Genomic DNA, 11843 nt, shown 5'->3' with positions numbered 1-11843 from the left:
GTCGTCGGTCATACATTGATTCACATAGAATGTAACGAGTATTTAGTTTAATGGATAAGACATTTCTCTCTAACAAAATGTTGGTAGAGGTCTCAAGTTTGATATAGTCGCATGGTACAACAATTGTAATGATAGTCACAAACTAGTACAATTAATGTGTAGAAGCACAGCTTGGAGGACAGATTCTAAAGGCATTTGGCTTCAATTTCCTCAAGAGTGAGACCCTTTGTCTCCGGGACAATGAAGAAAATGAAAGCAAGAGATGCCACAGCTATTGCTCCAAATACATAAAACAATATTCCAGCTCCCAGCAACGCCTGCATTATTAAGTCACAGTTGAAGTGACAGTCGCACTCAGTCCTAAACAAGAAAACAACTATTGCGGAAGAAAGAAATGGACAGTGTGAACTCGAACTGATCGATGATGTTACCTTTAGAGGGGAAAATGCAAAAGCGACTAGCGCATTTGCAGCAAAATTCACAAGCACTCCTATACTCAGTCCTTGCCCTCTAAATCTTAACGGGAAAATCTCTGATATCATTAGCCAACCAATCGGACCAAACGATAACTGTACGTGGACAAAATATTTAATTAGTATGCATCGATCACATTTCTATGTAATTAAAGGTACAATAGAATATACTAAAATTCTGATTGATTACCTGATAACACCCAACATAGAGCAGCAGTGCAATTGCAGCCACAGCTGGTGCATCGTCCAAGAAAAGGTAATATGATCCCAACATGAATAAAGAGATCACCTATCACAGTATATATACATGATCAACTAGATTGGATTTATAAATCCCGGCCCTTCTTTCGAGTGAATTTGACTGGACAAACAAAACTACTGAATCCTAAACACAACATTTTGATAAATACGCTGAATTCTCACTAACTATTGGTTGGATGTCTAAAGATCAATCCGAACAAAATACAAATTAAAGTAAGAAAATTGATCGAGCAAAGAGGGGGTGAATATATATAGTTACCATCCCCAAAACACCTCCAAGTAGAAGAGGTCTCCTTCCAAATCTATCAACAACAAGCACAGCTGCTGCAGTCATTACCAACTACAACAGCAAAGAAACAAGTCAATTACACATAGGTATGGAGAGAGTCAACTTCATTCTTTGATTATAGGAACACTTGTTTTACAAGGAAAAAGGATAAAGGAGGGGGACATATTGTGACCAATGCTAGAGACATAAGTACATCTAATATTGTGATTTGGAAATTAAGTATACCTTGAATAAACCAAGTAGAATTGAGACCCGTGTTGCGTCAGCTGCTGCAGAGAACCCTGCACTCTATTAGATGATCAATACAGGTTAGCATGAGAATCTGTATGTAAGTAGTACTGGCCGTAGATCTAAATTACCACACTTGGTACCTGAAAAATTGATGCAGCATAGTACAGCACACTTGGTTGCCCTGTGATCTGTCACAGTCCAAACAATTTATGCTATTTTTAAGCAAAATGAAAGTTTCCCATTGATCACGTCATGATAAAATTGCTTAAAAATCAAATGCTAAGTAGGTACCTGTTGGAACAAAACTAATCCTGCACCAATGACAAGGGCTTTCTTGCATTTCCCTTGAAACATCTCCCCTAATGTAGGTTTATTATCTTCACCAACAAAATAAAGCTCCTCAAGCATCTCCTCTACTAGTGCAGGAGCTGAATCACCGATAGCTCTACCCCTAAGCCTGCACAAGCAGCATATTGCAGTCTCTTTTAAATCATGCATATTTCCTTTTCCCTGTATGGCGCGTAGAAGGATCCATCTAGGTGACTCCGGTAGCCACCACATTCCAATTCCCATAATTAGTGCCAAAGGGATGCTAGCTCCATACATATAACGCCAACCACCAAATACATCCACTAAAGCACTACCAACCGCATAACCAACCTGCAGAACAAATTTATGGCAATTTGATAAACTATTTTGTAGAAAAAGAAACAAAACAATAGGAGAAACATGCAAACCAACTATTAGTTGGCTTCAATCATTTGATAGGTGTCACAACAAACACTAAAAGATAGTTATCAGAGTCCTTCATTAGATGTAATTAATGTGGACGCAGTACTTACAACCATCCCAATCACTATAAAGAACTCTTTTAGAGATAATAGTTGACCTCGTATCTGACTTGGAGCTGTCTCAGCCATATACATAGGGGCAGCATGCATTGCCTAATTAAAACAGAACAGACTAAAGTTTATAAATCTCTGGAAAAGACACAAATAGTCAGAATGAAATAGCCAAGTATGTTTAGTAGTGAAAAAATGACTCCATGGTCCATAGTGCAGAGATTACCAGTCCAATCCCTATACCAAATAGAAAGCGCCCAATCACCATAACAGGGAATTCAGGCGCTAATGCCGTTATTAGAGCTCCAACAGAATACAATACAGCAGCCGAAATCAACTCAAACCTCCTTCCTTCATACAGCATTATATATCATTAATTCAAACTTTTCCATGATTATTACATGTGTTCATATACTGTGAAACATATGCATTAGGAAAACCAACCTAAGACGTCACCAGCATTGAAGGCCAACAAACAGCCAATCAAGGCACCAGATAATGAGCCGCTAGTCTGAAAAATAATGGACAAATAAATATTCTATCTTTTTGAAAGCTCAAGAAACTTCCTCCCTCACTAAAAACCTCTAAACTAAAAAGTTTAGTTGTAAATTACTTACTATGAGACCAATTTGCAGAGATGACAAGTCATACCATGATACTCCACTTAATGTGGCTGACTGCAATAGGAAGCATCTCAAGAGAGTTAAGTATGCCTAATATAACTGAATGAAGAGTGGCAGCAGGCACTGTGAGTAGGAAAGTAATAATCTGTATACATGTATACCTCTAGGGAAATTGTAGCACAAGCCGTGGCACCAATATCATAGCCATATACTAGTCCTTCAAGAGCTGGGAATAAAAATCTGAATTCACAGAGATGTAAATATAAAACACGTACGCTTTAAAGGCAAAATTTTCAGCCCAACCCTACAGAGAGTCACATACAAAAGAGGCATATATAGACAATGTATAGAAGCAAATGTTATGATAAATCAGAAGAGAAGAAGGAAAAAGAATACTCACGGGAGTATTGCGAGAAGAAGAGAATAGTTATGTGAATTTTTATGCACCCCATTAAGAAGAGGCTCCTTGGCACCACCAATGTCACCTGAACCTGAAAGATTTCTCACCTGAAAAGATCACATATGCACCAATGCACCCATTGTTAACAAGTTTGAAGGCAGAGATCTAAAACAGACAATCGTCCACTTAATTCGTTCGTGTGCAGATAACACAGTACTGGAACACACACACATATGCACACAGCCTTGTTCAGTACATGGATGCCAAGTTCTTTTGTGGGGTAAATCTGACCTTAGTTACAACTCATTGCTCATCTAAGTGATAAGCGAACAAAACATCTGTGGTCAAGGACTCAAGGTAAATAAGGTCCTCAATAATGGTGATCTCATTTGAGCAACTGATAAGTCCCCTGATCAAAAGTGGCGATCAAATCCGTTTTTGTTCAAGCCGTATAATGGGCTTTAAACCAGGTACTTGTGTCGGTAGTTCGGTACTCTACTCAAAAACAAAAGCAACACCAGACTGATCACTACTTTAAACTCTTTCAGCAATCAAACAGAATGTAAATTCTGTTAGAACATGCAAATAAATTCTCACACCCGAAAACTTTTGTCCTTAATTTCCACAGGATGAAGCAATTCACATGTATATGATCATGTAATTAATGCCTGAAACTGAGCAAGCAGACACAAGAACAGAAAACAGAAGACAAAATTGAAACCTGTGGGAGAGAAGAAGAGGCCATATGTTGGTTATATATATTGTCCCAGCAGATCGATAGATGGAGCCGCTTTTGTGAAGAAGATCGGAGTCGGATATATATTCTGAAAGATTTAAATGAGCAAAGTCCTGCCTGGAAAGACTGTCGAGTAGTACGTAGTAGTAAAAGTTGTAATCATATGCCTTATCAGGTAAACTCGCTCATCGAGAGGTTTCGAGAGGTCTGTTGCTTTCTGTTGACTTGGTTTTTATTTATCTATTTATTTATTTCGGGTGTATTGGGCTAAAAACTCGAAAAAAAACAGCAAACTAAATAACAATAAGACGATATTTGTAACCCTGTAGCTCATTACGAATGTTGTCTTATATCCTTGATGACTCACTGCTTATGAACCCGAATTTTCTCTCACTCTGATTCAGACCCTCGAGCATTTAACTTGGAAATATGAACGGCTTTGGACCATGTGCTGGATATGTGATCTGTCTAGAATTCAGATTGGATGAACGAACTTTTTAAGACGTACAATTCCAATTCCAGTACTAATCCAGGTCCAATTTCCAACAAAAATGGAATGTCATCAAAGTTGGGAGAATAGCTAAACATCTGTATGACTAATACTTGGATACCGGACCATAACAGTCACGGGAGTCAGATGAAATGTGTGGGATATGTGAAGCGGACTGTCTAGCTAGAACCACTCGGCCTCAGTTGTAGTAGTCAATCTTAAATGCATTTGGCCTCAGTTTCCTCGAGTGTGAGTCCCTTTAACTCCGGCACAGTGAAGAAAATGAAAACAAGCTAGAGATGCCACAGCTATTGCTCCAAATTTGTTTTTAACAATTCCAGCTCCCAGCAGTGCCTCTAAATCTGTAACCAATCTATAACAGTAAAATTCCAATTGATTCAAGATGTAACATTGTATTACTTGCTAGCGCATTCGCAGCAAATATACTGATAATATTCTAAATCGAAGGAGCTGGTTTTCTGAGTCTGATGGAGAAGATCGCTAAGGGTGCTGTTGAGTACATAGTTTGGTCGCTCTTTCTCTGAACTACAAACGAGGCTAATCTTCTTGTCTTAACTTTGATGGCCAAGTCCAAGAACCGTATTCTTTGTTATAGCAAGGGCCTAACCTCTGACTTTTTAGCTATTCCCAGTTTGCCACATTTCCAATCTTTAGTAACGTACAAACATACAAATAGCCAAATGTTTATTTTCTATAAAATAAAGAATATTCAGTATTCACACATCATATATATTTGGCGAACTAGAATACATAATCGACATGAAGATAATGGTACTCCAACTCTATAGGAGATACTGTACTAGTATACAACAACATAACAGTCGTACAGTACTAGTATATCTCTGCATACACGAAACCAGATGACTATGTCTACTTCTAGAAGGAGAAATCCTAAAGGCATTTGATCTCAATTTCCTCGAGAGTAAGCCCCTTCGTCTCTGGGACAATGAAGAAAATGAAAACAAGAGATACCACAGCTATTACTCCAAATACATAAAACAGTATCCCAGCTCCCAGCCATGCCTGTAATCAATCACAGTTGAAAAAACAGTCACACTCTGTTACAATCAAGGACATAACTGATGGACTGGGGGAATTAACATGAACTTTGTGATCTAGCATCCTTCCACAACTAACCGAAGATGTAATTATCTTAAAAATAAAAAATAACATAGTTAAGAAATCTCAAAAGAATTATTGCAGAAAAGTGGGAAGAAAAACATTGCTGAAAGTCCCACGCACCTCTAGAGGGGAAAATGAAAATGTCACCAGTGCATTTGCAGCAAAGTTCACAAGCACTGCTAGGCTAAGTCCGCGACCTCTTAATCGCAAGGGAAAAATTTCTGATATCATGAGCCAACCAATGGGACCAAAGGAGAACTGCAAAATTACCACCATGAGTTGCACATTTTTTGGTAGAAAACTGGTGTATCAAAAATAAGAATAAGAAAACTTGAGAACTAAACAGACTAATCATGATAAAATTTAGCAATTCTAATTAAAAAAAAAAAAAACATACACACAATGACTTTATAAAGTATGCAGCATCCTATAAGCCACACAATATTCTCTGAGGAAAGTTCATATAAAGAAAGGACAAATTTAGTTACCTGATAACACCCAACATATGCCAGCAGTGCAATTACAGCTATGGCTGGTGTATCATCAAAGAAAAGGTAATATGACCCCAAAAGGAATAAAGAGATGACCTGTCACATGAATAGCGTATAAATCCCTCGGAGTTTAAAGATTATTGGATTCCAGTCTTTAATTCAAATGGATTTTACGCTTCATTTATTGTCCTTTAGTGGAGAAATGAGACTGAATCCTACAGTTATGTTCTCATGATTTCTATAAAACCAGTTAAATATCTCAAGATCATGAGGAAACACATGGTCACATGTAAAAAGAAAAACATTGGCCAAAAAGGGCGCTTACCATCCCAGTAACACCTGTAAGTAGTAGAGGTCTCCTCCCAAGTCTATCAACAACAAGCACAGCTAGTCCAGTCATTACCAACTACATCAGTAAAAGACCAAGTCAGGCAAGTCTCTTGAGAGAGTCAATTTATCCAATGGAAAGGTAGGCACATTTTTTAAAAGGAAGATTAAGGAGGCATTCATCAAAATGGGGGTGGGGTAGATGGAACTGCTTCTGGATAAATACAGTTTGGAAAATATACCTTGAATAACCCAAGTATAATTGAGACCTCTGTTGCATCAGATGCTGCGGAGAATCCTGCAGTCTATTGGATACAACGGATTAGAATGGGACTATTTCTTCTAAGAAACCCATGTAAGTGATAATCTCTTCATCAATGCCCAATCAGTACCCTAGATCTAAATAGGAGGGTACCTGAAAAATTGATGCAGCATAATACAGCACACTTGGTTGCCCTGTGATCTGTCATAGTTTACAACTACGTATTAGCCAAAGTTGACAACTGATGACATCATAATTTGCTTCACAGACTGTAACTACCTGTTGGAACAACACTAATCCTGCACCAATCACAAGGGCTTTTTTGCATTTTCCACGAAACAACTCTAAGAATGAAGCTTTTTTCTCTTCACCAACATAAGAAAGCTCATCAAGCATCTCATCTACTAGTGCAGGAGCTGAATCACCAATAATCGTACCCCTAAGCCGGAACAAGCAACTGATTGCAGTATCTTTCATATCAGTCATATTTCCTTTTCCTTGGATGGCACGTAGAAGGATCCATCTAGGTGACTCTGGTAGCCACCACATTCCAATTCCCATAATTACTGCCAGAGGGACACTAGCTCCATACATATACCGCCAACCACCAACTGTGCTGACTAAAAGACTACCAATTCCATAACCCGCCTGCAAAAAGCTTAAGGTGCTTAATATTTCCTGGCCTTCATGCAGGTGCTTAATATACAAGATAATCTCATCACAACTAGTCAACTATTGTAGACTAAGCCACAAAAAGACGAAAAATGAAAATAAACTAACAGTCGCAACACTAAAAGATGTAATGATGAAGTACTTACAACCATGCCAAGTACTATAAAGAATTCTTTAAGTGATATTAGTCGACCTCGTATCTGAGTTGGACCTGTCTCAGCAATATACATTGGAGCAGCATGCATTGCCTGAAAGAGAACAGATCAAAATTCATACATCTCAAGTACTTCTTTTGTTTTAACCAAAAAAGAATAGGAAAAAAGAACAGAAATAATCAGAAAGAGCTAGACACGTTTTGCTGTGAAAATTCACTTCATAGATTACCAGTCCAATTCCTATACCAAATACAAAACGCCCAATCACCATAACAGCCAAGTCAGGTGCTAGCGCTGTTACTAGAGCTCCAATAAGATAGACTGAAGCGGACGAAATCAACTCCCACCTCCTTCCTTCAGATAAATATATCAGTCAAACTTCCTCAATAGTGGATAAAATCATTAACTTTACTTGTATAACTGAAAAGGCAACCTATGATGTCTGCAATATTGAAGGCCAGCACAGAGCCAATCAAGGCACCATATAATGAGCCACTGGTCTGCAAAAGAAAATAGGCACAAAATTAACAATAAATTCACTTTCTTTGGAAGCCAATTATAAAGTGAACTAATAAGAGCAGCGAGATACAATATACACCCACATAGATTTCAGTAACAACAAGGAAGTTTAGTAGTACACTTACTATAAGACCAATTTCCACAGATGATAAGTCGTACCATGATATTCCACTTAATGTGGCCGACTGCATCAAGAAAACAGAAGCCCATTAATTGGATTGTCGAGTCTAATAAAATCAATTTTCCAACATAACACTTTTCAGATATCAGCATAGTTATGTATGTTTTAACTGAATCAACTACATATAACGAATGAAGTTGGCACTCTCTGAATACTAGTGTATGTATACCTCTATGGATATTGTAGCACAAGACGTGGCACCAATATCATAGCCATACAGTAGTCCTCCAAGAGCTGGGAATAGAAATCTGACATCACAGGCAATGACAACATTAGAATCAAGATTGACTATCTGAAGAAAATGTGAAAACAGCTAAAAGGAAAAAAGTGCTCACGGGAGTACTGCAGCAAGAACAGAATAGTTGTCTGATAATTGGCCCCCATTAAGAAGAGGCATCTGAACATCCTCTGGAGTTTGAACCTGAAAAATGGTGATATATTTAACAACATTGAACCCAGATATCTAAAACAGACAATTACACCCATTCTTCTGTAGAAAACAAAAGTGGAACAGATGTGATTGTGTGTGAATAAACGCCCTTTTTGTTCTAATTCTTAAATGAGACAAGCCCATTTTGTTCTCAAGTGAAAAGTATATATTATAATTTTCAGAGCAACCAAACAGAATGTAAAAGTTAAAATGTACAAAGCCCTTTTCAATTTTTCCGGTTGTTCAGCATCAAACCAAATTTGGAATTGAAACTGATCTGGTATGAAACACCAAAGACCAAATCCCAAATCCCCATCTGAATTTTAAGTTTCATCAGTTTAAAATTATCTTCTTTCCACAGAAGGAAGCAATAAAATGCAGAACTTGAAACTGAATTTGAAATCTCAACCATCTGGTATAAAACATCAAGACCCCAACTTTCTCAATCTTGAACAAAGTTGTGTTCTTTAGTGCACAACTTGATCTTCATTTGGGTTCTCTATTCAACACTTTTCACAGTTTATGAGACCAATTCTCAATGGCATAGTGAGCAAGCAAACAGAGATAAGCAGGCAACAAAAGACTAAAAGAAAAGAATAAAAGGCGGGTGTTGAAAATGAAACCTGTCGGAGAGGAGAGCGCGCCGGTTGCTCAGGATCGGAGGCCATTGATAATATTCTTCCTCGTACAGCTGAGCTCACCTAGGCTAACTGGCTAAGCTAAGAAAGAAATAAACACCAGTACGTACAACAAGTGCTTGCTTGCTTGGGAATAAAGTAGTTTAGTTTTGTTTTGTTTAGTTGGCAGCAACCACCAGGCGAACACGGTCATGAACTATGAAACGTGCGCGGCTTTGTGTTTCTGGTGAATGCTTGGCAGTTAGGTGAACACGGTCATACATTTACAGACGAAACCCATAGATTTCAAAATCCAGGAAAGGGGGTTAGGACTTTATTAGATATATGCTGGCGTAATCGTAATCCGGATCACCGTACCCGATTCGCTTCCTAGTCTGTCCTTTAAAAATCTGTTACTTTTTACTGCGCCTCTGACTTTCAGGTAACAGGTATTGTCGTCCATCCCCTAGTCAAATTTTAGAGGCTGTTTCCATTTTCACATTTTCGCTACTTACTGTAATGTAATGACTAGTGAGGTCAGTCTTAGTCAAGCAGAATAGTCGAGAAAGCTTAGCGGCAACCATGGGTGACGACGGGACTCCAGAGTCCAGACTTGTAAGCTTCTCCTTCACTAACCGAGCACCAGATATCTCTTCTATTGACCACTTCACTTTCATCATCAATCTAAATTCCCACGGCATCATTTTCGTCACAAGTGCACCGAAAATACAGATGGATGTCCACATCGCCTTCAGGAGGGACAATCGAGAACACGCTAACAACATTTAGGATTTAGCCTCCAAGAGTCGTGAATACCAAGATTAAATTCTGTACTCAAAATGGTGTCACATCACATTACACTACACAACAATATGGCGTCCCAGCCATCAAATCACAATTAAAGCTCATTTACTGAACTCATACATCATGTTTAACTTCAAAAGGATTTTACGGCTTACACAAATGCAAGCCATTATTACAGCAGTAAAGAGCAGAATACTGTGGATTGTAAAAGTTTTATCAGGAATCTGCCATGAAATAGCTCAGGGTCTTGTTGGTTCCCAAGGCTGGTACCTGGTCCAGTCTCTCTGCCCTGGATTGAGGCTGTGCCCTTTGGAGTGGTAGATAAACTCATCACCCTCACCAGTGAAATTTTCCTTGTGTTCAAGGTGATACCTCTGTGGCTTTAGCATCAGAAGCTGTAACCAGTTCATTCATATATGTTAGCTACGTGTTATATGATTTGCTTTCTTCAGCATATATGATCAAACAAATAAGGAAGCAGAACTTGCCTCGTCTCCTGTATGATCTGTTATGTAGTGTAGCCAACCATGCCATTCTGGTGGCACTTGAGAAGCGTTGTAGCGACCTTTCTCCACATATTCAACCCACCTGTGTCTTCCTGAAAAATTCACCGAGTGAATCAGTTAGTTGTCACATGCATACTGCAATAACCATGAAGCAATGCACTGCTTTTGAAGAATGCCATTAGTGCAGTACATCCGAAAGAGAAAACAAGGATGTTCTATAACCTCTAACAAGATGGTAATTGTTTTCCTTTTTGTGGCTGGTAAGTAGCAAATGTGGATGGGGTGAACTTTTGATGCATCAATACATGCAAGTATTGGAAGAAGCAGTGGTTCTATCTTATGTGCAACCCCTCAGTCGCCCGCCTCTGTTTCCCAACAATAAAAACAGTTTGACATTTTGTTGGCTGAATGCATTTAAATAAAGGTCCCACATTTTTAGTACGAAAATGTCCATATCTATGGTGCTAGGAGAGAAAACTTAATTCCCGCCTCGTCAGTGAATCAAATTCTCTTCCCCAGGAAAATAAAAGTTTGTTCTTCAAGCTACAGAGGATTGTTTCACAATTTTCAGACATCAAGGCATGCCAATGAATTATCGTCACCTATTAGATGCTTCCTATATATGTATTATATCATTTCAGAATATGGCTTCTGCTTGGAAATGCCACAGGTGACAGTGGATTCAAATCCAATGCATTGTAGTAATAAGAAAGCCATCAGGAGAGAAATGAAGAGAAACACTAACCATATTGAGTGTCAAGCTTCTCATAATATTTGTTCCCAACTTTATCAACACCAACAAGCCTTGCCCCGATATTGTGGATTTTAGTTTGCCTAAAGCAATCAAACAAAAACTTGTTAGATGATGAAGATGAAGACGGATGTATGTAATTTTCAAAATAGAATACAAGATAACTAAATACAAGAACTACTGAAGTTTGAGGGAGCAATAGAATGAATCCTTTGCAGACTTCTCTTCCAGTACAAATCAAATAAGAATTTCAGTCAAGGTCCTTTCACTTGGACTTTACAGAGTCCAGATAACTAATTCTTATTTGATGACTACAATACTTGCAATATAGATGAAAGTGAAAATCTTAAAGATTCATAAGTAGTCCTTCATTTCAATGTTACTTGGATAGGTTTTAAAAATGGAGAAATAATGAATTCTAGCAGACTTTCCAGAATTGTGAAGTACTAATCCTTATGTAAACTCAGCTGGCCTATGATTGAAATTTAGCGTCATGTTCTGTTATGATAATATGTTCTTTGTGACTTAAAGCCTGAATGAACAGACAAGATAGTTTGTTGAACTTGTCCAGAAGATGGAACAGTACAGCAAACCAGACATCCTTGTACTTTTATTAAAGGATATTCCTCTTCACCAAAAG

The 11843-nt window shown here is 38.2% G+C and overlaps 3 protein-coding genes across 3 annotated transcripts; all 3 read right to left on the bottom strand.

Annotated features, from left to right (window-relative positions):
* Positions 1–25: 25 nt before the first annotated feature.
* On the bottom strand, positions 26–4062 carry LOC133715025 (D-xylose-proton symporter-like 2). Its single transcript, XM_062141329.1, has 14 exons — positions 3841–4062; positions 3120–3226; positions 2881–2959; positions 2714–2773; positions 2541–2607; positions 2323–2447; positions 2097–2198; positions 1546–1914; positions 1395–1442; positions 1249–1311; positions 994–1074; positions 664–762; positions 432–569; positions 26–317 (listed from the first exon to the last, which is right to left on the bottom strand). Exons 1-14 carry the CDS (start codon positions 3862–3864, stop codon positions 186–188), a joined length of 1494 nt encoding a protein of 497 aa, XP_061997313.1. The 5' UTR covers positions 3865–4062; the 3' UTR covers positions 26–185.
* Positions 4063–5039: 977 nt separating this feature from the next.
* LOC133715021 (D-xylose-proton symporter-like 2) lies at positions 5040–9465 on the bottom strand. The gene is made up of 14 exons (XM_062141326.1): positions 9149–9465; positions 8431–8516; positions 8265–8343; positions 8040–8099; positions 7829–7895; positions 7625–7749; positions 7387–7488; positions 6848–7216; positions 6722–6769; positions 6549–6611; positions 6305–6385; positions 5977–6075; positions 5609–5746; positions 5040–5389 (listed from the first exon to the last, which is right to left on the bottom strand). The coding sequence occupies exons 1-14, from the start codon at positions 9191–9193 to the stop codon at positions 5258–5260; spliced, it is 1494 nt and encodes a 497-aa protein (XP_061997310.1). The 5' UTR covers positions 9194–9465; the 3' UTR covers positions 5040–5257.
* A 481-nt stretch (positions 9466–9946) lies between these two features.
* On the bottom strand, positions 9947–11438 carry LOC133715023 (probable NADH dehydrogenase [ubiquinone] 1 alpha subcomplex subunit 12; the record flags this gene model as incomplete). The annotated part of the gene is made up of 3 exons (XM_062141327.1): positions 9947–10341; positions 10435–10544; positions 11198–11438. Coding segments are annotated over 3 exons (507 nt in total), but the record flags the coding sequence as incomplete, so codon positions are not given.
* Between the last annotated feature and the right edge of the window lie 405 nt (positions 11439–11843).

Source organism: Rosa rugosa, chromosome 6, assembly GCF_958449725.1.
Source record: "Rosa rugosa chromosome 6, drRosRugo1.1, whole genome shotgun sequence".
NCBI lineage: Eukaryota > Viridiplantae > Streptophyta > Magnoliopsida > Rosales > Rosaceae > Rosa > Rosa rugosa.
This window is presented reverse-complemented; position numbering and strand designations above follow the sequence as displayed.